General features: G+C 43.4%; 1 protein-coding gene across 2 annotated transcripts in view; it reads left to right on the top strand.

Annotated features, from left to right (window-relative positions):
• Positions 1-27,665, top strand: part of HAO2 (hydroxyacid oxidase 2) — a 60,599-nt gene that overhangs the window by 31,150 nt on the left and 1,784 nt on the right. For both annotated transcript variants that reach the window (XM_077479583.1, XM_077479582.1), the window contains exons 2-8: positions 629-781; positions 6,332-6,483; positions 9,130-9,413; positions 16,557-16,775; positions 20,495-20,653; positions 22,121-22,190; positions 24,321-27,665. The exon at positions 24,321-27,665 is cut by the window's right edge and continues 1,784 nt beyond it. In XM_077479583.1, the coding sequence (XP_077335709.1) occupies positions 651-781; positions 6,332-6,483; positions 9,130-9,413; positions 16,557-16,775; positions 20,495-20,653; positions 22,121-22,190; positions 24,321-24,376 (1,071 nt within the window). In that variant the 5' untranslated portion in view covers positions 629-650 and the 3' untranslated portion in view covers positions 24,377-27,665. The remainder of the gene's footprint in view (positions 1-628; positions 782-6,331; positions 6,484-9,129; positions 9,414-16,556; positions 16,776-20,494; positions 20,654-22,120; positions 22,191-24,320) is intronic.

The raw sequence follows: 27,665 nt of genomic DNA on the forward strand, positions 1-27,665 counted from the left end.
TTACGTTGTCTCTCCGGTGTCTGTCCTCCCCGTACGTTGTCTCTCCGGTGTCTGTCCTCCCCGTACGTTGTCTCTCCGGTGTCTGTCCTCCCCGTACGTTGTCTCTCCGGTGTCTGTCCTCCCCTTACGTTGTCTCTCCGGTGTCTGTCCTCCCCTTACGTTGTCTCTCCGGTGTCTGTCCTCCCCTTACGTTGTCTCTCCGGTGTCTGTCCTCCCCTTACGTTGTCTCTCCGGTGTATGTCCTCCCCGTACCGTGTCTCTCCTCCCTGTACAATGTTTGTCCTCCCCATACGTTGTCTCTCCGGTGTCTGTCCTCCCCGTATGGTGTCTCTCCTCCCTGTACAATGTTTGTCCTCCCTATACGTTGTCTCTCCGGTGTCTGTCCTCCCCGTATGGTGTCTCTCCTCCCTGTGCGATGTCTGTCCTCCCCGTACGTTGTACCTTCCGGTGTCTGTCCTCAATGTACAATGTTTGTCCTCCCCGTACGGTGTCCGGTGTCTGTCCTCCCCGTACGTCGCCTCTCCAGTGTCTGTCCTCCCCATATGGTTTCTCTCCTGTATCCGTCCTCATGGCGTAGCGATTGACTTCTGCAGTTCCTCTGACCCTTGCTTTGCCTCTCCTCCCTCAGGTCGGGGCTGGGGGATGCCGAAATGCCCCTCATTTGCCTGTCGGACTTTGAAGCCTACGCCAGAGATCATTTGCCTAAAGCCACCTGGGAGTATTACGCCGCGGGGGCCGATGACTGCTGCACGCGGGATGACAACTTGCTCGCCTTCAAACGGTAAAACAAAGAGGATTCTGGGTAACTTACCTACTGAAGGAAGGTCACTTCGCAGTGGCTGAAACAGAACTCCAGCCAAAACCTGTTTCGAATCTTTTGGAGAAGGGTCGGGTCATCAGTCAGTCCTTATTACTGCCCCTCAGCATGGTGCTTTTAAATATTAATGGCAACCCCAGGCATCTAGCAAATAGAGGCGGATTTGCTGCCACCAAAACGCATGGTACCACAGTACCATGTGGTTTGGCGTAGCGTGTTTTTTGTAATTTATTTTTTATTCACTTTTTTAACATGCATACAACAACAGGCTACAGATCGTGGACATCAACCACTGGTCACAATACATTTACAAGAAAAGGAAACATAGGGAAGAAAAAAAACCAAAAAGACAATACCAAAATTAAACCCCCCTCTCCCCCAAAAGCAACCTAGACAAATACAATCATTGCTGGAGGTGGGCACATGCCAACACAGTGCCAGGACTATATGACACCCTGCACAGTCTTATCGGATACTGCCAGTAATATGGTCCCCCCCCCATCAGTAAAAATGGAGAGCTGGTAAGGAGATAACAGTTCCCCACCCCAGAATGAACAGCACATCAATTGTTGGTTAAATAATAGCCATCTAATACCTCAATTATATTCACCTCCCTTCTTTTTATATTCTACCAAGGATCAGTAGCTATAACCTTCCTGACTTAATCAGATACTGTGTCCATAGAGGACATCCAACCAACCCCCCCCGCCCCCAGACCTTGTCAAACTTAGTTAGTGGCCCCCTGCTCAAATAAGTAGCTTTGTAAAAGGGTAGCGCCTTGATGACCAATGCCTTCCAGGACTCCAAAGTCAGAGTCGAAGAGCTCTTCCATGAAAGGAGAATCTGCGTTTTAGCATAGAATAGCAATAGGGTAAGGCGAGTCCGTATGGCGAGTCCGTATGGCGAGTCTGTATAGCCCTGGTAGTAGCCAGAGGTTCCGCCAGACACACCTCAACGGACATGGGAATTCGAGATACAAGTGACCGACCCAATACATCGCGCGGCAGCTTGCCAGTAAGGTTTGACCTGTGGACAGTCCCAAAACATGTGCATGAAGATTGCATGGGGCGCCGAGCATCTCCAGCATAAAAAATTGTTGGTTCCCGAACATTTTTAGCAAGTTTTAGCTAGCTGGGGTGAGATAAATCCTATGCAGGAATTTATAATGGATTAAGCCCCATACACACTGTCAGTTTTTCCTTCAGATTTAGCAAAACCATGTAGTGCAAGGGCCTGCCTGATTGCATACACATTGAAACTCCTAATGTTTGACCTCCATATTATATGGTTTTGGTAAATCTGAAGGAAAAACACAGCAGAAAAACTGATAGTGTGTATGGGGGCTTAAAGTGGTTGTAAACCATTACAACACACTTTGACCTACAGGTAAGCCTAGATTAAGGCTTACCTGTAGGTCCAAAAAATATCTCCTAAACCTACACGGTTTAGGAGATATTTGCCCAAAGACAGGCACCGCTGTCTACATCGGAGCTGCCGCGAGCGGCGGCTCCCATGCGCAAGCGCGGGAGTGATGTCATTGCGGCTTCGCCGAATGACAGTGGCGGAGCTGCGAGACCCCACCGAGAAGATGGATGCGCCGGACTACAGGGGACAGCGGTGACTTCGCTGGCTCCTGTGTCAGGTAAGTGACACATAATGGACTACTATGCGATGCGATGCGATGCGATGCGATGCATAGTAGTCCATTATGCTTTACCTTTGCAGGGAATGAAAGAGGAAGCAAACTCATCAGGGTTTACTTCCTCTTTAAGTCTGTCTCTGGTAGAAACCAACTGCTGAAATGCAGTTTCCCGAAATATCACCCAAGTCATCCCTGTCCAAGGGGGCGGACTGACCATTCGGGCACTCGGGCACTGCCCGAGGGTCCCCATGCCACTAAGGGGCCCCATCGGGGTTGCCAGCCTCAATAAAACCAGGGACAGTATGTAAAAATCTGTGTTTTAAAAAAAAAAAATCCCAAGATTATAGCTGCCCCCGCCTCTCCAGCACCTTTTCAGTGTGTGTGTGTGTGTATTCTGTGTGTGTTTATTGTGTGTCTGTGTGTGTGTATACTGTATGTGTGTGTATACTGTGTGGCCCCATAATCTATTGCCTGGGGTCCCCATAATCTCCTATTGTCTGGGGGGCCCCATAATCTCTTATTGCCCAGGGTCCCCATAATCTTCTCCTATTGCCCGGGGGCCCCATAATCTCTTATTGCCCGGGGTCCCCCATAATCTTCTCCTATTGCCCGGGGGCCCCATAATCTCTTATTGCCGGGGGTCCCCATAATCTTCTCCTATTGCCTGGGGGCCCCATAATCTCCTATTACCCGGGGGGCCCCATGAGTTGTCAGTCCGCCTTCTGTCCCTGTCCAACCCCCCGGGCTACAGATTCCCAAGGCCGTATACAGGGCTCCGGCAATTTGGTTGTCTCCTGGAAGAGGTCCTTATATAAGCTGGGGGACCGGTTTAGATAAAGAATCGCTGAGTGTCAATAATTCTAGGTCGCTGGGGTCGAGCTCAAGAGGCTCTCTGCCAAATTGGGAGCAAAAAGTCATTGAATGTATGTAAAAAAAAATGTGAGTTTGGTAAGTCATAACGTAGTTTCAATTCATCGAATGTCATTATTAGGGGTACCGTTTGCTACAATGTGATGTAAAAATCTTAATTCTGGGTAATCCAAAAAATTTAGTAAATTAGGATTCCTGGCGTAGCGTGATTTTGAAAATGAATAGGGTTGTCCTAAACGCATTGCATGGGAACACCTGTGCTCAGACACATCTTTTATGACGTGAACCAGCCCTAAGGCCCCATTCACACCTGAGCGTTTCGTAGCTTGAAGCCTGAAGCTACAAAACGCTGGAGGGGCAAAAATCCATTATTCTTAATGGAGACGGTTCACATCTCCACTCCATGGACGAGCGCCTGAAGCTCAAACAAGTTATGGACCCCTTTTTCATCGCTCGAATCGGGCAGATTTGGGGGTTTCTTCTTCTTTTTAAGCATCCGTATGATGCTTAAAAAGAAGAAGAAACGCCCAAATCTGCCCGACAGGTTCACGGCCGACGCCCTTTGTACAAAAATCCACGGGAAAGTTTGTACAAAGTTCGTATGACTTTGTACAAACTTTCCCGTGGATTTTTGTACAAAGGGCGTCGGCCGTGAACTTGTATTGCATACACACGGCAGGACTTTTTCAGCCAACTTTCACCAAATCATCTGGGGTTTTTTCTGCTCTTTACCGCCACCTTTGGTCAACTTCTGTATTGTTGTCTGATCTTTTGCATTGGTTTCCGAGCATTGCGTGTTTGTACTTTGTACAAAAGTCCTATGGTTTTCTGTACACACACGGTCGGACTTTTGTTCCCGGAAAGTTTGTCCGTTTGCACAGCCAACAAAAAGACAAAAAAGTTAGTCCGATGGAGCGTGCACGCGGTCGGATGTTGCTCCAAAACAGCTAATTTGCATGTTTGTTGTCAAAAAGTCCGATCGTGTGTACGGGAGCCTTAACATTGGTGACCTTTTGCCCTGCACAAAATCGCGGCGAAACGCCGCAAAAAAACATGCGAAATCACGGTAAAAAAAACGCTGCAAAAAACGCCGAAAAATAACGGTAAATTCGCACGATTTTTTGCCTGAAAACGCTACGCTCAGGTGTGAATGCAGCCTAAAGGTCCAATAAGCGGAATGCGCGTAACATACGTTTATTTGTTCAGTAGGACGGCGCTAGAAATGGAGGCCTCCGGTCTGAATAAACATTCCCAGTAAATTTACACAATCTCAGGTAACGTCAATGTCCCAGTTTATTCTGCAGAGTTTCGCAGAGAGCACAAAGTGCAATATTCCAAAATCCCTCGACCGGACAGATTTTCCAGTACAGGGGGCGACCCATTGAGAGTTTTTAAGGGGCATTTCATTGTTAAAGCGGGGTTCTGCTTTAAAAAAATAAATAAATTTTAAGACAGCAGCTACAAATACTGCAGCTACTGACTTTTAATAATCGGACACTTACCTGTCCCAGGGTCCAGCGATGGGGGGGGAACCGAAGCCCCGCTTATCTCCCCCTCCTCTCTACCGGGCACTCATCTGGGACCCGTGACGTCTCCCAGATGATTGCCAAGAGGGAGGGGGGAGAGGTGAGCTCCCTTCCAGTGCCGCGGTGCGCCAGGAGGAAGAGGGAGCTGGGACCCTCTAAAAAGAGAGCCCCCCCCCCAAAAAAAAGACACGCCAAATGTGGAATGTCAGGGGGTCACCTCCCTTAAAGCGGAAGTTACCATTTTTAAGTTGATAATGGGGATCTAAAGGCTTTCTTCTACTTTAGGGAACTCTACTGGTGGGATCCCTTTGCCGCGAGCACTGGAGATAGAGGGGGGGCGGGGGTTGAAATTGCACTTGGGTGGAGGCTTGGTGTGCTGCTGCGAAACCGCGGTTGGGGGTCACGTGACACATGATGGTAGAGAATGACTGGATGTCAGAATTGTGGACCATGTTTATGTGCCGTCTAGCCACTTGCCAGCATTATACTGCGGCAGGTCGGCGCGTTCCCGCGAGCCGTCGTAGCTGTACGTCGACTCCTTTAAGCGGGATAGCAGGCGCGCGCACGGCCGGAGTTGCTGTGCTGCGGGGGGGGGGGGGTGCCGATGCTTTGTGGCCGAACAGTCACGATGACCGCCGGCCACGAGCGATCACGGGCAAGAGAGGCAGAACAGGGATGTGTGTGTGTGTGTGTGTGTAAACACACACAATCCCTGTTCTGTGAGGAGAGACAGATCGTGAGTTCCTAACAGCTGGGAACCACAATCCGTCATTTCCTCTAGGTCAGTCCCCCCCCCCCCCCTGCAGTTAGAACTCAGCCCCCTCCCCCTACAGTTAGAACATACAGTCAGGGGAACACATTTAACCCCTTGATCGCCCACCCCTAGTGTCAACCCATTTCCCTGCCATTGACATTTATACAGTAATCAGTGCATTTTTGTAGCACTGATCGCTGTATAACTGTCAACCGTCCCAAAAATGTGTCAAAAATGTCAGATGTGTCCGCCCTAATGTCGCAGTCATGATAAAAATCGCTGATCGCCATTACTAGTAAAAAAAAAAAAATAATAATAATAAAAATGCCATAAAACGATCTCCTATTTTGTAGACGTTTTAACTTTTGCGCAAACCAATCAATATACACTTTTTGCGATTTTATTTATTTATTTATTTATTTTTTAATCAGGAACTGACCTGGGTTTCGTTAAAGGCTTGGACTAGTAGAAAACATGTTTGTTATTTGCTATGGACTTGCTGTACAAAGTCTACGTTGAAGCTGTGTTTGTTTTCTGCTGTATAAAAGAGCAGAACAATCCCGCCTGCACTGTTCCCGGGCGTCCCCGTTTACCACTGCCCCCACCAGTTGCCCCCCCCCCCCCCCTGCAATATTGTAAATATTTTTGGTGAATGTTATCTATCTAAAAGCATAAAAGATCTTATTTCTATAAAGTGGTGTCACCCTGAAATATCTTTGCAGTATCCGGCTGAGACCCCGTATGCTGCGTGACGTCTCGGTGACGGATACAAAGACCACGATTTTGGGAACGGAGGTCAGCTGTCCGATCGGCATAGCCCCAACTGCCTTCCACTGCCTGGCATGGCCGGATGGAGAGATGAGCACCGCCAGAGGTAGGGGGGATAGCTGGGCTTGATAGGCACACCAGGTCAATGCCACACCATGAATTTTCATGGTCAATGCCACACAACTAATCCTCATGGTCAATGCCACACCACGAATCCTCATGGTCAGTGCCACACATCTAATCCTCATGGTCAGTGCCACACAACTAATCCTCATGGTCAATGCCACACCACGAATCCTCATGGTCAGTGCCACACAACTAATCCTCATGGTCAGTGCCACACAACTAATCCTCATGGTCAGTGCCACACAACTAATCCTCATGGTCAGTGCCACACAACTAATCCTCATGGTCAGTGCCACACAACTAATCCTCATGGTCAGTGCCATACAACAAATCCTTATAGTCAATGCCACACCATGAATTCTCATGGTCAATGCCACACAACAAATCCTCATGGTCAATGCCACACAACTAATCCTCATGGTCAGTGCCACACAACAAATCCTCATGGTCAATGCCACACAACTAATCCTCATGGTCAGTGCCATACAACAAATCCTCATGGTCAATGCCACACCATGAATTCTCATGGTCAATGCCACACAACAAATCCTCGTGGTCAATGCCACACAACGAATCCTCATGGTCAGTGCCACACAACAAATCCTCATGGTCAATGCCACACAGCAAATCCTCATGGTCAATGTCACACCATGAATCCTCATGGTCAATACCACAAAACTAATCCTCATGGTCAATGCCACACAGCAAATCCTCATGGTCAGTGCCACACAACTAATCCTCATGGTCAGTGCCACACAACTAATCCTCATGGTCAGTGCCATACAACAAATCCTTATGGTCAATGCCACACCATGAATTCTCATGGTCAATGCCACACAACAAATCCTCATGGTCAATGCCACACAACTAATCCTCATGGTCAGTGCCACACCATGAATTCTCATGGTCAATGCCACACAACAAATCCTCGTGGTCAATGCCACACAACGAATCCTCATGGTCAATGCCACACCACGAATCCTCATGGTCAATGCCACACAACGAATCCTCATGGTCAATGCCACACAGCAAATCCTCATGGTCAATGTCACACCACGAATCCTCATGGTCAATGCCACACAACTAATCCTCATGGTCAATGCCACACAACAAATCCTCATGGTCAATGCCACACAACAAATCCTCATGGTGAATGCCACACAACAAATTCTCATGGTCAATGCCACACAAAGAATCCTCATGATCAATGCCACACAACTAATCCTCATGGTCAATGCCACACAGCAAATCCTCATGATCAATGCCACACCACGAATCCTCATGATCAATGCCACACAACAAATCTCTATGGTCAATGCCACATCACGAATCCTCATGTTCAATGCCACACCACGAATCCTCATGTTCAATGCCACATCACGAATCCTCATGTTCAATGCCACACCACGAATCCTCATGGTCAATGCCACATCACGAATCCTCATGGTCAATGCCACACCACGAATCCTCATGTTCAATGCCACACCACGAATCCTCATGGTCAATGCCACATCACGAATCCTCATGTTCAATGCCACACAACTAATCCTCATGGTCAATGCCACACAACTAATCATCATGGTCAATGCCACACAACAAATCCTCATGGTCAATGCCACACAACAAATCCTCATGGTCAATGCCACACAACAAATCCTCATGGTCAATGCCACACAACGAATCCTCATGATCAATGCCACACAACTAATCCCATGGTCAATGCCACACAGCAAATCCTCATAGTCAATGCCACACCATGAATCCTCATAGTTAATGCCACACCACGAATCCTCATGGTCAGTGCCACACAGCGCATCCTCATGGTCAGTGCCACACAACGCATCCTCATGGTCAATGCCACACAACTAATCCTCATGGTCAATGCCACACAACTAATCCTCATGGTCAATGCCACACAACAAATCCTCATGGTCAATGCCACACAATGAATCCTCATGATCAATGCCACACAGCAAATCCTCATGGTCAATGTCACACCACAAATCCATATGGTCAATGTCACACAACTAATCCCCTGGTCAATGCCACACAGCAAATCCTCATGGTCAATGTCACACCACGAACCCGCATGGTCAACACCACACAACAATTCCTCACGATCAATGCCACACAGCAAATCCTCACGGTCAATGCCACACAACTAATCCTCATGGTCAATGCCACACAACTAATCCTCATAGTCAATGCCACACAACAAATCTTCATGGTCAATGCCACACAACAAATCCACATGGCCAATGCCACACCATGAATCCTCATGGTCAATGCCACACAACGAATCCTCATGGTCAGTGTCACACCACAAATCTGCATGGTCAATGCCACACACCAAATCCTCATAACATGCAATAAAACATGTTAAATGCACATATAATCTTAGGGTAAACCTCATCTTCTATATTTTACCAATAAACTCTCGCAATATTATTGTCAGACATAAAAAAAATTGGAACTACCACCATTTTATTCTCTAGAGTTTCTGCTTTATTTAGTACTGACCATCCATGCAGCTAATGGCTTTGGTGGGACTTCAGAAGTCAAGGGACGACACGCACTTTTTATCCACGTGTCTCGTGTGAGATGTTTGTGGCGTTTTGTCTTCCAGCGGCTGAGGGTCTCAATCTGTGCTACGTGGCCAGCACCTACTCCACCTGCTCGGTGGAAGAGATCGTGGCCGCGGCACCTGAAGGGCTACGTTGGTTCCAGCTCTACGTGTACCGTGACCGCAAGCTGTCCGAGGGGTTGGTGCATCGGGCGGAGGCGCTGGGCTTCAAGGCCCTGGTGTTGACCGTGGACGTTCCGTATACGGGCAAGAGGAGGAGCGACATACGGAATAACTTTCGCCTCCCCCCACATCTCAAGGTCAAGAACTTTGAAGGAGTTTTTGAGGTGAGATCTTCTTTTTTTTTTTCCCTTTATGTACGGCAACTTTACATTCTGGCTAATAATGGACTGGTATCAGAAAGAGAGCGAATCAGGAGGCTTATATGAAGGCTTCAAAGAAAAATCATCTCAAACTCAAAGCTTGAGTTGACTTTTTCTATTTTACTCTTTGTGGTTGCATCAAAAAATCGCAGACTTTTTATCATTTCCACCCAGAAAGAACGTTTTATTTCATTCTGGTAAGAGTGGGGGAAGGTTGGAGCCCCTGTCGGGTTTTTATTGTTAAATATGTGAGAAGCAGAAACGGTAAGGGTGCCAAACTATTGGTCATAAAAGTCCAAAACTGTTTTATTTTTATTTTATTTTTTTATTGATTAATAAGGTAAATAGGAAAGCCAATATATTTCAGGGGTTCAAACACCCCCCGCTCCTTCAGCAGGGCTATAACACAAAAAAAGGATAAAAGTTTAATAGTTCATAAGGAATGCAAAGCTTCATGTTATAAAGATCTAGTAGTGAACTCTTATTTTAAACGATCTATTAATTAAAAAAACAAATTGTACTAATACCATATAAAAAAATAAAAAAAATAATCATGCTACTATAAAAGCACAATAAGGTAATTGATATGATGATGATAATATTAATCATAAAATACTACTACTACTACTACTACTAATAACACTACTAGTACTACTACTACTACTAACACTACTACTACTACTAACACTACTACTACTACTAATACTACTACTACTACTATATAATAATAATATAATATTATAATAATACCATATACAAATAATAATCATACTACTATCAAACTCAATAAGGTTATTGATGATAAAAAAAATATATAATAATTAAAATATTGTTATAACTCTTTACAAAACGAACAATCAATAAAAAATAATAATCATACTACTATAACACACAATACTATTTTAATTATTGTGTTTTTTTTGTTTGTTTTTTAACAGTGTGTGTTACAATAGTATGATTATTATTTTTTTATATGGTATTAATTATTAGTTTTGTATGGTATTATAACAATATTTTAATTATCATTTTTTATAATCATACTACTATCAAACTCAATAAGGTTATTGATGATAAAAAAATATATAATAATTAAAATATTGTTATAACTCTTTACAAAACGAACAATCAATAAAAAATAATAATCATACTACTATAACACACAATACTATTTTAATTATTGTGTTTTTTTTGTTTGTTTTTTAACAGTGTGTGTTACAATAGTATGATTATTATTTTTTTATATGGTATTAATTATTAGTTTTGTATGGTATTATAACAATATTTTAATTATCATTTTTTATAATCATACTACTATCAAACTCAATAAGGTTATTGATAAAAAAATATATAATAATTAAAATATTGTTATAACTCTTTACAAAACGAACAATCAATAAAAAATAATAATCATACTACTATAACACACAATAATATTTTAATTATTGTGTTTTTTTGTTTGTTTTTTAACAGTGTGTGTTACAATAGTATGATTATTATTTTTTTATATGGTATTAATTATTAGTTTTGTATGGTATTCTAACAATATTTTAATTATTGATTTTTTATAATCATACTACTATCAAACTCAATAAGGTTATTGATGATAAAAAATATATAATAATTAAAATATTGTTATAACTCTTTACAAAACAAACAATCAATAAAAAATAATAATCATACTACTATAACACACAATAATATTTTAATTATTGTGTTTTTTTGTTTGTTTTTTTAACAGTGTGTGTTATAATAGTATGATTATTATTTTTTTATATGGTATTAATTATTAGTTTTGTATGGTATTATAACAATATTTTAATTATCATTTTTTATAATCATACTACTATCAAACTCAATAAGGTTATTGATGATAAAAAATATATAATAATTAAAATATTGTTATAACTCTTTACAAAACGAACAATCAATAAAAAATAATAATCATACTACTATAACACACAATAATATTTTAATTATTGTGTTTTTTTTGTTTGTTTTTTAACAGTGTGTGTTATAATAGTATGATTATTATTTTTTTATATGGTAATAATTATTAGTTTTGTAAGGTATTATAACAATATTTTAATTATAATTTTTTATAATCATACTACTATCAAACTCAATAAGGTTATTGATGATAAAAAAATATATAATAATTAAAATATTGTTATAACTCTTTACAAAACGAACAATCAATAAAAAATAATAATCATACTACTATAACACACAATAATATTTTAATTATTGTGTTTTTTTTGTTTTGTTTTTAACAGTGTGTGTTATAATAGTATGATTATTATTTTTTTATATGGTATTAATTATTAGTTTTGTAAGGTATTATAACAATATTTTAATTATAATTTTTTATAATCATACTACTATCAAACTCAATAAGGTTATTGATGATAAAAAAATATATAATAATTAAAATATTGTTATAACTCTTTACAAAACGAACAATCAATAAAAAATAATAATCATACTACTATAACACACAATAATATTTTAATTATTGTGTTTTTTTTGTTTGTTTTTTAACAGTGTGTGTTATAATAGTATGATTATTATTTTTTTATATGGTAATAATTATTAGTTTTGTATGGTATTATAACAATATTTTAATTATCATTTTTTTTATAATAATACCATATACAAATAATAATCATACTACTATCAAACTCAATAAGGTTATTGATGATAAAAAAAATATAATAATTAAAATATTGTTATTACTCTTTACAAAACGATTAATCAATAAAAAAATAATAATCATACTACTATAACACACAATAATATTTTAATTATTGTGTTTTTTTTTGTTTGTTTTTTAACAGTGTGTGTTATAATAGTATGATTATTATTTTTTTATATGGTATTAATTATTAGTTTTGTATGGTATTATAACAATATTTTAATTATCATTTTTTATAATCATACTACTATCAAAATCAATAAGGTTCTTGATGATAAAAAAATATATAACAATTAAAATATTGTTATAACTCTTTACAAAACGAACAATCAATAAAAAATAATAATCATACTACTATAACACACAATAATATTTTAATTATTGTGTTTTTTTTGTTTGTTTTTTTAACAGTGTGTGTTATAATAGTATGATTATTATTTTTTTATATGGTAATAATTATTAGTTTTGTATGGTATTATAACAATATTTTAATTATCATTTTTTTTATAATAATACCATATACAAATAATAATCATACTACTATCAAACTCAATAAGGTTATTGATGATAAAAAAAATATAATAATTAAAATATTGTTATTACTCTTTACAAAACGATTAATCAATAAAAAAATAATAATCATACTACTATAACACACAATAATATTTTAATTATTGTGTTTTTTTTATTTATTTTTTTAACAGTGTGTGTTATAATAGTATGATTATTATTTTTTTATATGGTATTAATTATTAGTTTTGTATGGTATTATAACAATATTTTAATTATCATTTTTTATAATCATACTACTATCAAAATCAATAAGGTTATTGATGATAAAAAAATATATAATAATTAAAATATTGTTATAACTCTTTACAAAACGAACAATCAATAAAAAATAATAATCATACTACTATAACACACAATAATATTTTAATTATTGTGTTTTTTTTGTTTGTTTTTTAACAGTGTGTGTTATAATAGTATGATTATTATTTTTTTATATGGTATTAATTATTAGTTTTGTATGGTATTATAACAATATTGTAATTATCATTTTTTTATAATAATACCATATACAAATAATAATCATACTACTATCAAACTCAATAAGGTTATTGATGATAAAAAAAATTACAATAATTTAAAATATTGTTATAACTCTTTACAAAACGAATAATCAATAAAAAAATAATGATCATACTACTATAACACACAATAATATTTTAATTATTGTGTTTTTTTTGTTTGTTTTTTAACAGTGTGTGTTATAATAGTATGATTATTATTTTTTTATATGGTATTAATTATTAGTTTTGTATGGTATTATAACAATATTTTAATTATCATTTTTTATAATAATACCATATACAAATAATAATCATACTACTATCAAACTCAATAAGGTTATTGATGATAAAAAAATTACAATAATTTAAATATTGTTATAACTGTTTACAAAAACGAATAATCAATAAAAAAATAATAATCATACTACTATATAACACACAATAATATTTGAATTATTGTGTTTTTTGTTTTTTTATCATCAATAACATTGTGTGTTATAATACTATGATTATTATTTTTTATATATGGTATTGATTATTCGTTTTTTATGGTATTATAACAATATTTTAATTATCATTTTTTTTTAATCATCAATAATATTGTTATGATACCATACAAACCATACTACTTTAAAAAACAGGTTAATGATACAATAATAATTAAAATATTATAATAAAAAATATCCTATAAAAAAGAATAATCAAATTGCAGTAACACACAATAAGGTAATTTATAATAATAATAATAACAATACATTAAATATTATAATTCTACCGTATAAAAAAAAATGTAATAGTACTATAAAACACAATCAGGTTTCTGTTGATGATGAAAATAAATGAACATATTGTAATGATACCATATACAATTAATAACCAATACCATATAAAATAGTAATCATACTATATAACACACATGATGATGATAATAAGTTAAATATTATATTAATATATATATATATATTATATAATTATTATATTATATTAATGCCAAAATTAAAATAATGATATTAATATAATACACAGTAAGGTTGGTGATGATGATGATAAAAATATCAATAATAAATAAAAAACATTGTAATAATACCATACAAAAATGAATATTCAATTGTGGCCTGATGAAGTCATATATGATGCCTGGAGATGTAAGAGAATTCTTGATTGCATTGCTATGAGTCCAAGTGAAGCAAATAATAATAATAAATTAAATATTATAAGGATACCGTCTAACAATAATCATAGGACTATAACACACAGTAAGATTATTGATAACAACTGAAATATCGTAAAACAATATAAAAATAATAATCATACAATAGGATTATTGATGATCATTATATTATTATTAATTGCAATATTATATTAATAACATATAATAATCTTACTACTATAACACATATTAAGATTACTGATAGTAGTAGTATTAGTAGTTGTTATTATTATTAGTAGCTATTATTATTATTATTAGTAGTAGTTGTACTTTGTACCTGCAAAGGGTAGGCCAATTCAATATTGAACCCTACGGACTTAGGCTCGGTTCACACAGGGGCGGCACGACTTGCAGCGCCGTGACCTGTACACGATCAGCTGCGACTTGCAAAACGACTTCTGTATAGAAGTCAATGCAAGTCGCCTGAAGTAGTACAGGAACCTTTTTTCTAAGTCGGAGCGACTTGAGTCGCTCCTATTAGAACGGTTCCATTGTACAGAACGGAGCGCGACTTGTCAGGCGGCTAAGTCGCCCCTGTGTGAACCGAGCCTAAGAATAGGATGCCATTAAAGTTCATGTGTGTGTAAAAAGGCAGGTGTCCCAATACTTTTGGTAATATGTGTATATCTCACCTATCCTCCCAGCAATAAATATATGACGCAGTCTAACCTTCTGATACCCAATCTACATGCTGAGGGCCACACGGGTTCTTTGATACTTACCATATGGCCCTTGGTCCCCAGCAACCAGTAATGGGAATGGAATCATTGATATGTAAAATGGCTGTAATGGAATTGACATTGATCTTTAACAATCCCATGTAATATATCCTTAAAGAATGCAGGATGTCCCGAGTATCCCATATCTTGTATCATGTCTCCAGCCTCTGACCATGTCTTGTATCACATCTCCAGCCTCTGATCATGTCTTGTTGTATGTCTCCAGCCTCTGACCATGTCTTGTATCACATCTTCAGCCTCTGACCATGTCTTGTATCACATCTCCAGCCTCTGATCATGTCTTGTTGCATGTCTCCAGCCTCTGGCCATCCATCCCTTGTTGCATGTCTTCAGCCTCTGATCATCTCTTGTTGCATGTCTTCAGCCTCTGATCATCTCTTGTTGCATGTCTCCAGCCTCTGTCCATCTCTTGTTGCATGTCTCCAGCCTCTGACCATCTTATTGCATGTCTCCAGCCTCTGACCATCTCTTGTTGCATGTCTCCAGCCTCTGACCATCTTATTGCATGTCTCCAGCCTCTGACCATCTCTTGTTGCATGCCCCCAGTCTCTGTCCATCTTTTATTATATGTCTCCAACCTCTGACCATCTCTTGTTGCATGTCTCCAGCCTCTGACCATCTTATTGCATGTCTCCAGCCTCTGACCATCTCTTGTTGCATGCCCCCAGTCTCTGTCCATCTTTTATTATATGTCTCCAGCCTCTGGCCATCCCTTGTTGCATGTCTTCAGCCTCTGATCATCTCTTGTTGCATGTCCCCAGCCTCTGACCATCTCTTGTTGCATGTCGCCAGCCTCTGTCCATCTTTTGTTTTATGTCTCCAGCCTCTGTCCATCTTTTGTTTTATGTCTCCAGCCTCTGTCCATCTTTTGTTATATGTCTCCAGCCTCTGATCATCTCTTGTTGTATGTCTCCAGCTTCTGACCATCTCTTGTTGCATGTCTTCAGCCTCTGACCATCTCTTATTGCATGTCTCCAGCCTCTGTCCATCTCTTGTTGTATGTCTCCAGCCTCTGTCTATCTATTGTTGCATGTCTTCAGCCTCTGACCATCTCTTATTGCATGTCTCCAGCCTCTGTCCATCTCTTGTTGCATGTCTCCAGCCTCTGACCATCTCTTGTTGTATGTCTCCAGCCTCTGATCATCTCTTGTTGCATGTCTCCAGCCTCTGATCATCTCTTGTTGCATGTCTCCAGCCTCTGACCATCTCTTGTTGCATGCCTCCAGTCTCTGACAGGTTTCTGTACCATTACATATACAGAATATTATGTGTGGCCCCTGTTTATGTCAGAGGCAGCAGAGGACCCCAAACTCTAGTATGTAGTCCCGTACAGGTCTAACCCTCCTACACTCCGCCTGAAGCCTTAGATACACTTTAATCTTCTGTCTGTAGGATCAGTGCGGTCCTGACAACTATGGTGTCCCGGCCAACACCCTGGACCCTTCTATCAGCTGGAAGGATATTTATTGGCTCCGGAATCTGACCCGCCTGCCAATCATCATCAAGGGAATACTGACTAAGGAAGACGCAGAGTTGGCGGTAGAGCATGGTGTCCAGGGCATCATCGTATCCAATCACGGAGGGCGCCAGCTGGATGGAGAACTCGCCACGGTACGTATAATGCTTGGGGGGGAGAGAGATACAACACTGGATATTGGTAAATCCAACTGAACACTTCATTACTTTTCATTAACTCTTCATTAATTGTAGTACATACTGTATATGGGATGTGTTTTCCTGGCCAATTTTTGTAAAGTGCTTCAAAGTAACCAGGGGCAGCAAAACAAAAGGTGCGCATAGTCTTATGCTGCGCACACACGATCGGACTATCCGGCGGAGTTAGTCCGGCGGACAATCCACCGGACTTTGCAGCGGAGGTCCGCCAGACTTTCTGGGCGAGCGGACTTGCACAAACACGACCACACAGGAACGCACTTTCCAGCGGACTAGGTCCGGCGGACAATCTGCTGGACTTTTGGCAGAGGTCCGACTGACTTTCCAAATGAACGAACTTGCCCACACATGGACTAAAGTCCGTTCATTTTTAACGTGACTCCAGGTACGACGGGACTAGAGAAGGAAGTCAATCTCGCCACTTCCATCGTCAAAATTGACACATTGCGAGCCCCGTCGCCTGGTATGGGTTTTAAGGGTAACCCCCTACGCCGAAAAATGCCGTGGGGGTCCCCCCAAAGTCCATATCAGACCCTTATCCGAGCACGCAGCCCGGACGGTCAAAAAAGGGGGTGGGGACGAGTGAGCGCCCCCCGCCCCCCCAAACCATACCAGGCCACATGCCCTCAACATGGGAGGTGGGTGCTTTGGGGAAGGGCGGCCCCCCCACCCCAAAGCATCTTGTCCCCAAGTTGATGAGGACAAGGGCCTCTTCCCGACAACCCTGGGCATTAGTTGTCTGTGGGCTGCGGGGTCTGCGGGACGGGGGCTTATCGGAAACCGGGAGCCCCTTTAATAAGGGGGCTCCCGGATTCCTTCGTCGTCGTCGTCATTGCCGTCTTCTTCGTCTTCCTCCTTCGGTTCTTCCAATGTTGACACAACACTCTCTCCCGCTGTAATGCCATTGACATGGTGCACAGCGACTTATATAGGCATAAGGGGCGGGGTCACCCGGTGATGTCAAAAGATGACCCTGCCCCTTATGCCTATATAAGTCGCCATGCACCGTGTCCACGGCATTACAGTGGGAGAGAGCGTCGTGTCAACATCGGAACAGAACAGAAGAAGGAAGAAGAAGAGGAAGACGGTGATGACGAAGGAGAAAGCTGGGCTCCTCCGCTAGCAAAAGAGCAGAAGATAGCGGAGGAGCCCGGCGAGAAGAACCGTAAAGCACGGAGAAGTCGGAAGAAGACCCTCGGGGGTGCCTAATAAACGACTTTAAAAACCTGTGTAGTGTGTTTGTTTTATTGATACTTTTTCTCTCAGGTGAATGGGTAGGGGTACGATGTACCCCATACTCATTCACATAGGGTGGGGGGCCGAGATCTGGGGGCCCCCTTATTAAAGGGGGCTCCCGGATTCCGATAAGCCCCCCTGCCCGCAGACCCCGACAACCAAGGGCCAGGGTTGTCGGGAAGAGGCCCTTGTTCTCATCAACATGGGGACAAGGTGCTTTGGGGTGGGGAGGCCGTCAGACCAGCATACAGACGAGCGGATTGTCCGCTAGAGTCCGGCGGACAATTTTGAAGCAAGTCTTCTTTCTAGGTCCGCTGGACTTTTGGGAAGAAAAAGTCCACTGGAGCCCACACACGATCAAATTGTCCGGCGGACTCTGGTCCGCCAGATAGTCCAGTCGTGTGTACACATCATTACAGTCAGTGTTCTTTAGAAAGAAGCCACAGCCTGAGTAGAAAAGCCTGTCCACTGCCAGAATGCTGTAGAGCAGAGCCCTTGCTCCTTGTTTGGAAGCAGTGGTCTCTCTGCAGAGGTCAGACGTGCTCCCCTGCTGAGTTAGAGCTAGAACTGTCTTGTCACGGTCAGGGGTCCGTATCAGCAGAAAGAGAGTGTTTAGGAGATTACAAGAGAAAACAAGATGGTGGGCACAAGTGTCACAAAGGCACACTGGGTGCAAAAAGAGTCACTGGACAACACAGGGCTTGCAGTAGAGTCACAGGGGTCATTGGGTGACAAAGGATACTCACTGTGCTCTGGAGTCATTCGGGTCATGGGGTGGCACAGGATGCTCAAGGGTTACTGAAGCTATAGGGTGACATAGGATTATCAGAGTGCTTTGGAGTCACTGGGGTCATGGGGCGACGCATCTGCTTAGGGTGCTCTAGAGTCATGGGGTGTCTCAGGGTGATCAGGGTGCCCTGAAGTCATGGGGTAACATAGGATACTCAGTGTGCTCTGCGGTCTCCAGGGTCATGGGGTGACACAGAATCCTAGGAGGAAGTCACTGGGATCATGCATTGTCACAGGATACTCAGCATGCTCTGAAGTCACAGGGGTCATGGGGTAATGCAGGATGCCCAGGGTACTCTGGAGTCATGGGGGTGTGTCGTACGATCAGGGTGCCTTGAAGTCATAAGGATCCTGGGATGACCCAGGATCCACTGCAGTCGTTGGGGTCATGGGGTGTCACTGGATGCTTAGAGTGCACCGGGGTTGTGGGGTGACACAAGATGCTTAGGGTGGTCTGGAGTCACTAGTGTCATTGGGGTCTCTCAGGATGATCAGGGTGCCCGGAAGTCATAGGGGTCATGGGGTGACACAGGATGCTCATGGTGTTTTGGAGTTACGGGGGTCATGGGGTGGCGCAGGTTTTTTAGGGTGCTCTGTAGTCACAGGGGTCATGGGGTGACACAGGTTTTTTAGGGTGCTCTGGAGTCACAGGGGTCATGGGGTGATGCGGGTTGCTCATGGTGCTCTGGAGTCACAGAGGTCACGGAGTGACACCGGTTGTTTAGGGTGCTCTGGAGTCACAGGCGTCATGGGGGGACATGGGTTTCTCATGGTGCTCTGGAATCACAGGGGTCATGGGGTGACGTGGGTTGCTTAGGGTGCTCTGGAATCACAGGGGTCATGGGGTGACGTGGGTTGCTTAGGGTGCTCTGAAGTCACAGGGGTCATGGGGTGACACAGGTTTCTCATGGTGCTCTGGAGTCACAGGCGTCATGGGGGGACATGGGTTTCTCATGGTGCTCTGGAATCACAGGGGTCATGGGGTGACGTGGGTTGCTTAGGGTGCTCTGAAGTCACAGGGGTCATGGGGTGACACAGGTTTCTCATGGTGCTCTGGAGTCACAGGGGTCAAGGGGTGACACAGGTTTTTTAGGGTGCTCTGGAGTCACAGGGGTCATGGGGTGACACGGGTTGCCCATGGTGCTCAGTAGTCACAGGGTTAAGGGTGTGACAGGGTATAGACGCACTCAGGGTTTACTCCGGCTGGGGCTTGGCTTGTGTGTAGTAATGTACTGTTTGAAAGCCGAGCTGTGCATCACTTCGCCATTTAAAGCTGGCGGCACAGGGGAGAGCGGCCTACTGACTGGCAGCAGGTGAAAGCCAAATATAGGCTCCAAAGAGGTAACCTGGCACTGGGATGGAGGAGAGGGGAGTGTGGCCTGTCCAGGCAGCAAGATTGCAGAAAGGTAGGTGGAAGGCCCTGGCTGTACTATAGTCACATGACCCGTCCCGGTGACTTATTGAGGAAAGGCGGCACAGTCCTGGCATTCCTCGAAACCTACAGACATTGCAGGGGATGCCGGTGCTGGGATTTCAGATTCTGGTCAGTAAAGCTAATGAATATAATATGGGGGTCTGCACTGCCGTACTGACTGTTTCACGTTTCTGAGGCTGTCCAAACCTTTTCACAGATCGATGCTCTTTCCGAGATCGTAGAGGCGGTGCAGGGACGGATTGAGGTGTACATAGATGGCGGCATACGGACAGGAAGTGATGTCCTGAAGGCCTTGGCCCTGGGAGCAAAGTGCGTGTTCATTGGACGGCCCATTGTGTGGGGTCTTGCCTACAAGGTGTGTACATTCATTGTCGAATATTGAAATTTGTACATGGTTTATAGACCAGATACAGTCTATAAATAGCACCATTTATCCAACTGTCCATCCAGAGCCTCTGGTTTATAGACCGGATACATCCTAAATATAGAACCATTTATCCAACTGTCCATCCAGAGCCTCTGGTTTATAGACCGGATACATCCTAAATATAGAACCATTTATCCAACTGTCCATTCAGAGCCTCTGGTTTATAGACCGGATTCATCCTAAATATAGAACCATTTATCCAACTGTCCATCCAGAGCCTCTGGTTTATAGACCGGATACATCCTAAATATAGAACCATTTATCCAACTGTCCATCCAGAGCCTCTGGTTTATAGACCGGATTCATCCTAAATATAGAACCATTTATCCAACTGTCCATCTAGAGCCTCTGGTTTATAGACCGGATACATCCTAAATTTAGAGCCATTTATCCAACTGTCCACCCAGAGCCTCTGGTTTATAGACCGGATACATCCTAAATATAGAACCATTTATCCAACTGTCCATTCAGAGCCTCTGGTTTATAGACCGGATTCATCCTAAATATAGAACCATTTATCCAACTGTCCATCCAGAGCCTCTGGTTTATAGACCGGATACATCCTAAATATAGAACCATTTATCCAACTGTCCATTCAGAGCCTCTGGTTTATAGACCGGATTCATCCTAAATATAGAACCATTTATCCAACTGTCCATCCAGAGCCTCTGGTTTATAGACCGGATACATCCTAAATATAGAACCATTTATCCAACTGTCCATCCAGAGCCTCTGGTTTATAGACCGGATACATCCTAAATTTAGAGCCATTTATCCAACTGTCCACCCAGAGCCTCTGGTTTATAGACCGGATACATCCTAAATTTAGAGCCATTTATCCAACTGTCCACCCAGAGCCTCTGGTTTATAGACCGGATACATCCTAAATATAGAACCATTTATCCAACTGTCCATCCAGAGCCTCTGGTTTATAGACCAGATACATCCTAAATATAGAACCATTTATCCAACTGTCCATCCAGAGATTGTACAATTGTGCCCCTTCACTCTCATGTCTTCTTTGGGAACACAGAGCGGAGATCAGGATCCACAGCTGCTTCGGATGGAGGGCGGGAGCTGCCGGACTTAACTTTTCAAGTGAGCTAGCAGGTGATTGGTTGCTAGGACCACCCTCCATCCCAGCAACCAATCACCTGTTGGTCAACTTGAAAAAGTTCACTTCCCGACCGAAATCCGAAGCGACTGTCCCTCGCACTCTGTGCCTAGAGCGGTCCTGCCTCCCACTCTCCGCTGTGAAGAACTGGCTCCTAAGTGGCGGCCCCGCCGTGGTCCGGACTCAGGACCGCGGCCCACCATTTAGTAATGCCTGATTTAGGGGGGGGGGGGGGGGTTAAATTGAATGTCATGCGTTTCTACCCCTTATTTTACTGTTAGGGAGAAGAGGGCGTCCGGGGGGTGCTGCAAATTCTGACCGATGAATTCCGCTTGTCCATGGCACTCTCAGGTAAGATTGTGACATCACTTACCACACTTTTATTATTATCATTATACATTTATATAGCTCTGACATATACCGCAGCGCTGTACAGAGAACACTAAACCAGTCACATCAGTCTCTGCACCAGAGGAGCTTACACTCTAATGTCCCCCCACACACAGTTATTATGCTACATTTATTAACAGCTGTATCATTAGCGCCATCTAGTTGCCACAATACTAAATATTTTCTCATTAAATTATTTCAGAAAACATTACTGCATTTGGCCAGTAGATGGAGGTGATGATTCCCTTATTAACTAGAATTAGGAAAAATACTCAGTTCAGTTCAGTTGGCACGAATATTTCTGATATTTGTGCGGCAAAAGTTTTATAAATAGCCCCCCGACGCGTGTTTTGTGTGTGCCGGCCTCGAGGAGGGGTGTCTGCTACGAAAAGAGAGAAGTACTGCATGAGTGGAAGGTCCAGGTGCAGTCCCAGGGGGCCATGATTACAAATCATAGGGCCCCATACAACCTACCTTCCAGGGCTTCAGCTGACCGTGTTTTGTGGACATCTTTCCGTCCTAAGCCAGTTCTTATTCCTTTGTGGAGAGGGGGCCGGTCATGTGCAAGCTGGCAGCCAACCAGTAAGCGAACCTGGCGGGGATTCCAGGTCGAGCTCACAGTTGTTGGGGCGCTACAGGTCGAATGTTATCCATTCGTTAAAAAAAAACTAGAGGTCACGGTTGGAGGGGAACTGAATGGGCTTTTAAACATTTTTTTTTGGAATGAAAAGCTACTGGGTGCTGAGCAACCGTTAGAATTCATGGGGCCGCATCAGTCTCTGTACCAGAGGAGCTTACACTCTAATGTCCCCTCCACTGTCACACACCATTATTATTATACATTCATATAGTTCTAACATATACTGCAGTGCTGTACAGAGATCACTGAACCGGTCACATCCGTCTCTGTACCAGAGGAGCTTACACTCTAATGCCCCCCCCCCCACAGTCACACACTATTATTATTATATATTCATATAGCTCTGACATATACCGCAGTGCTGTACAGAGAACACTGAGCCGGTCACACCAGTCTCTGTACCAGAGGAGCTTACACTCTAATGTCCCCCCCACAGTCACATCAGTCTCTGTACCAGAGGAGCTTACACTCTAATGGCCCCCACACTGTCACACACTATTATTATTATACATGTATATAGCTCTGACATATACCTCAGTGCTGTACAGAGAACACTGAGCCGGTCACACCAGTCTCTGTACCAGAGGAGCTTACACTCTAATGCCCTCCACACTGTTGCGCACTATTATTATTATACATGTATATAGCTCTGACATATACTGGAGTGCTGTACAGAGAACACTGAGCCGGTCACACCAGTCTCTGTACCAGAGGAGCTTACACTCTAATGGCCCCCACACTGTCACACACTGTTATTATTATACATGTATATAGCTCTGACATATACTGGAGTGCTGTACAGAGAACACTGAGCCGGTCACACCAGTCTCTGATGATGTAATCTACTGTGACACTGCTGGAAAACCTGCCCAAGGGAGAGGAGGAGTCTGGTGGCGAGGGAACGGGGGAAGGTAAGTGACACTTGGAGGTGTATTTATTATAAAAAAAAGTAGCTATTCTTCCATCCACTTCCAGCATGTAGATAAGTTATTTGAGAATGGGGTAAATCGAATGGCTATATTCTCTGCAGATCGAATGTAATAAAAAATAAAAATAAAAAAATAAAGTGTGAATGGGGAAAATACCCCATTATGGCCACTAGATGGTGCCGAGCGTCATGGGAATGAAATAGGCTCCCTCAAGTCCATCTAGTGGCCATAATGTGGTATTTTTTTTTTCTCTAGTCACTTTTTTTTGGGGGGGGGATAAAATTTGGTTAAGGAAAATATCCCGAAAACATTTTGAGTTTACACAGAAAAAATTCCTGTGCAGTCTTCATAGTTTTTTTTTTTTTGTTTTTTTTTATATATGCAGATTTGTGTATTTTTTTTTAAATACGCAAAAATAATTGTCAGATGGTCCTAATCCTAAAGAACCGTCCTTGGTCCCATCGTGAACTGTAAATGACCTCATAACCCATCGTCTCTCTCTCTCTCTTTTTTTTTTTTCAGGTTGCCGCAACGTTTCCGAGATCAACCGAAACCTCGTTCAGTTCTCCAAACTTTAGAGGGCGGCGCCAATCGCTGTGCAGGAGCTGGAAGAAAAGAAGAAACCCCGCCCCCTCCATTATCCCGGGATCCAGTGTTAATTGTGAATTCGAACTTTGATGGGTGGATCACTACGCCAAGTGCTGCTTTACCATAGAGTGGATCTGAGCCCATGTGATTGTAGGACAGGTCCTCTTTATAGATGGGGGGGGGGGGGGGGGGCGATTAATTAACACTAATCAATACATAAAATAGAAAACTCCGCCACACAACCGCATTGTCTCTTCTTATTCTCCAGACCTCTCCCAAGAACTATAAGGAGGGCCCCCGTCAGATTTTGGCGTCCCGCGGTACTAACGCACGTGGGCTGGTAGAGCACCGAAAAACGCCCAGAAACCGGACGGGTGCCATTTTTGGCAAACGCGGCTCACCACAACCCATGCCACCACATTCATGCGAAGTGTGGCGCGCCGCGACAGCTGCAGTGCCTAACGACTGCGTCCGCGCTATACACGGGTGCGACGGCAGACACGCGTACGTTTCCCGCGGGTCGAGCGCATTGCAGCACGTTTGTTTCAAAGGGCGGCGCTATACGCGCAAAATGCGGGCGTGAAAAAAAGTCCTCGACTTTTTTTTTTCCAAAAAAAAAAGAAAAGCAGATGCCTGGGAAGGTCGTTGACATTTAATGGCACCGACGCTTATCTGCTAAAGGGCCACGGTGGCTGGTGTTTTTTTTTTTCCTTTTCTTTTGGGGGTGGCAAAAAAAGCAAACCCCCCCAGCTCACCCCCCCTCGCCCGCTCCCTGTCTTACCCCAACTAGGTGGCGGGCAGCGACATCGGGCATCAGGCGATGGGTATCGGGCAACAGCATCAGGCGGCGGGCAGCGACATTGGGCATCAGGTGGAGGGCATCAGACGACAGGTACAGGGCAGCGGCATCAGGTAGTGGCTCCTGTGTCCTTTCCTCCATAGCTGCGGCCGTACGACTCCTCCCACTCCACCTAGGCCTCCAATAGGATCACCTGTCCTTTCAGCCAATTGGGTGACAGGTCTCATAACCCACTTCCTGATTGGCCGGGGATCAGTGTTAAAATATTGAATATTCATTGGCTGTGGTAACACACTCGCATTCTCTGCTCCCCGCGCCCAAACAATTGTGAAGCCTATTAGAGCCTCTGACTCTCAGCGATGCTTCAACCCCCCCCCCCCTTGGAATCCATAAACCTAAAAGGGGCTGGACACATGGATGGGGGGACGGCGCCCTTAATGGACAGGCCGCCCCTGGGTAGCGCGTTTCTGTGCGTGTTAGGAAAACGTGGCATTTTGAGCACATTCCCGACACACACATGGTGTGGGCCTAGCTCTAGCGTATTCAGGACCGGGACAAGGTTTGGGCGGGGGGGGGGGGGGGGCAGCTGCCCCAGGCACAGCGTAGCAAGCGGGCAAGGAATGGACACAGGATGGATCCTTGCCCGTGGGCATTGGATGTCCCAGTCCTGAGTGCATTCATCCTAAAGGAATGGCAATCGGTGTGCTAATGCAGGTATGCATGCATCGTGGTAACACGCCGAAACGCGTCGCCGAAACTGGGTGTTGGCCCTAACACCTTAAGGCAGTGTTCACACCTGCGCATTTTCCTAACCGCACAGCATAACGCAGGTTTTGGAAACACGCTGCAAACGTGGGTAGCAGGCGCTCATCTTGCCGCGGGCCAAAATGTCCCCCGGAAAAAAAATGCCCCACGCTCCATGACCGAAAAAGGTTCTGATGCCTCTGTGGGGCATTCCTTGTACATTCGGGCAGCTCATTTAAGTGACTTGGCTCCCTTAGGCGCGACGTGCATGAAAAACGCGCAAACAAAAAGTGATTGCGCCTTCCCGCTGCGCTCAGCTGTGATTGGGGGCAAAAGCAGACCTTCATCCTAAACTAGGCGTTATTTTGCCCCTCCCCCTCCCTGAATGTAGAATGTTTTTATTTATTTTTTATTTAATGCATTTTTTTATCTAGGTCAGTGGTCTCCAAACTGTGTCCCCAGGGGGCGAAAGCAGCCCTTTGCTTGCCTTTACCTGGTCCTTGGAGTACTATTCCTCCCACTGACACCAACCATGGGGCCCAATTCCTCCCATTGACAACAATGGTGGGGCACTATTCCACACACTGATACCAATGATGGGGCACAACTCCTCCCACTGACACCAACAATGGGGCCCAACTCCTCCCACTGACACCAACAATGGGGCCCAACTCCTCCCACTGACACCAACAATGGGGCCCAATTCCTCCCACTGACACCAACAATGGGGCCCAATTCCTCCCACTGACACCAACAATGGGGCCCAATTCCTCCCACTGACACCAACAATGGGGCCCAATTCCTCCCACTGACACCAATGATGCGGCACTATTCCTCCCACTGACACCAATGATGGGGTACTATTCCTCCCACTGACACCAATGATGGGGCACTATTCCTCCCACTGACACCAATGATGGGGCACTATTCCTCCCACTGACACCAATGAGAGGACAGAACTCCTTCCATTGACACCAACAATGTGGCACTATTTCTCCTACTGACACCACCAACAATGGAGCACAACTCCTCCCACTGACACCAACCATGGGGCCCAATTCCTCCCATTGACAACAATGATGGGGCCCAATTCCTCCCATTGACAACAATGATGGGGCACTATTCCTTCCACTGATACCAATGATGGGGCCCAATTCCTCCCATTGACAACAATGATGGGGCACTATTCCTTCCATTGACACCAACAATTGGGCCCAATTCCTCCCACTGACACCAACAATGGGGCCCAATTACTCCCACTGACACCAATAATGGGGCACTATTCCTCCCACTGACACCAATGATGGGGCACTATTCCTCCCACTGACACCAATAATGGGGCACTATTCCTCCCACTGACACCAATAATGGGGCACTATTCCTCCCACTGACACCAATGATGGGGCACTATTCCTCCCACTGACACCAATGAGAGGACAGAACTCCTTCCATTGACACCAACAATGTGGCACTATTTCTCCTACTGACACCACCAACAATGGAGCACAACTCCTCCCACTGACACCAACCATGGGGCCCAATTCCTCCCATTGACAACAATGATGGGGCCCAATTCCTCCCATTGACAACAATGATGGGGCACTATTCCTTCCACTGATACCAATGATGGGGCACAACTCCTTCCATTGACACCAACAATTGGGCCCAATTCCTCCCACTGACACCAACAATGGGGCCCAATTACTCCCACTGACACCAACAATGGGGCCCAATTA

Source organism: Lithobates pipiens, unplaced genomic scaffold, assembly GCF_037356315.1.
Source record: "Lithobates pipiens isolate NorthernLeopardFrog02 unplaced genomic scaffold, aLitPip1_a1.2 Scaffold_16, whole genome shotgun sequence".
Classification (NCBI taxonomy): Eukaryota; Metazoa; Chordata; class Amphibia; order Anura; family Ranidae; genus Lithobates; species Lithobates pipiens.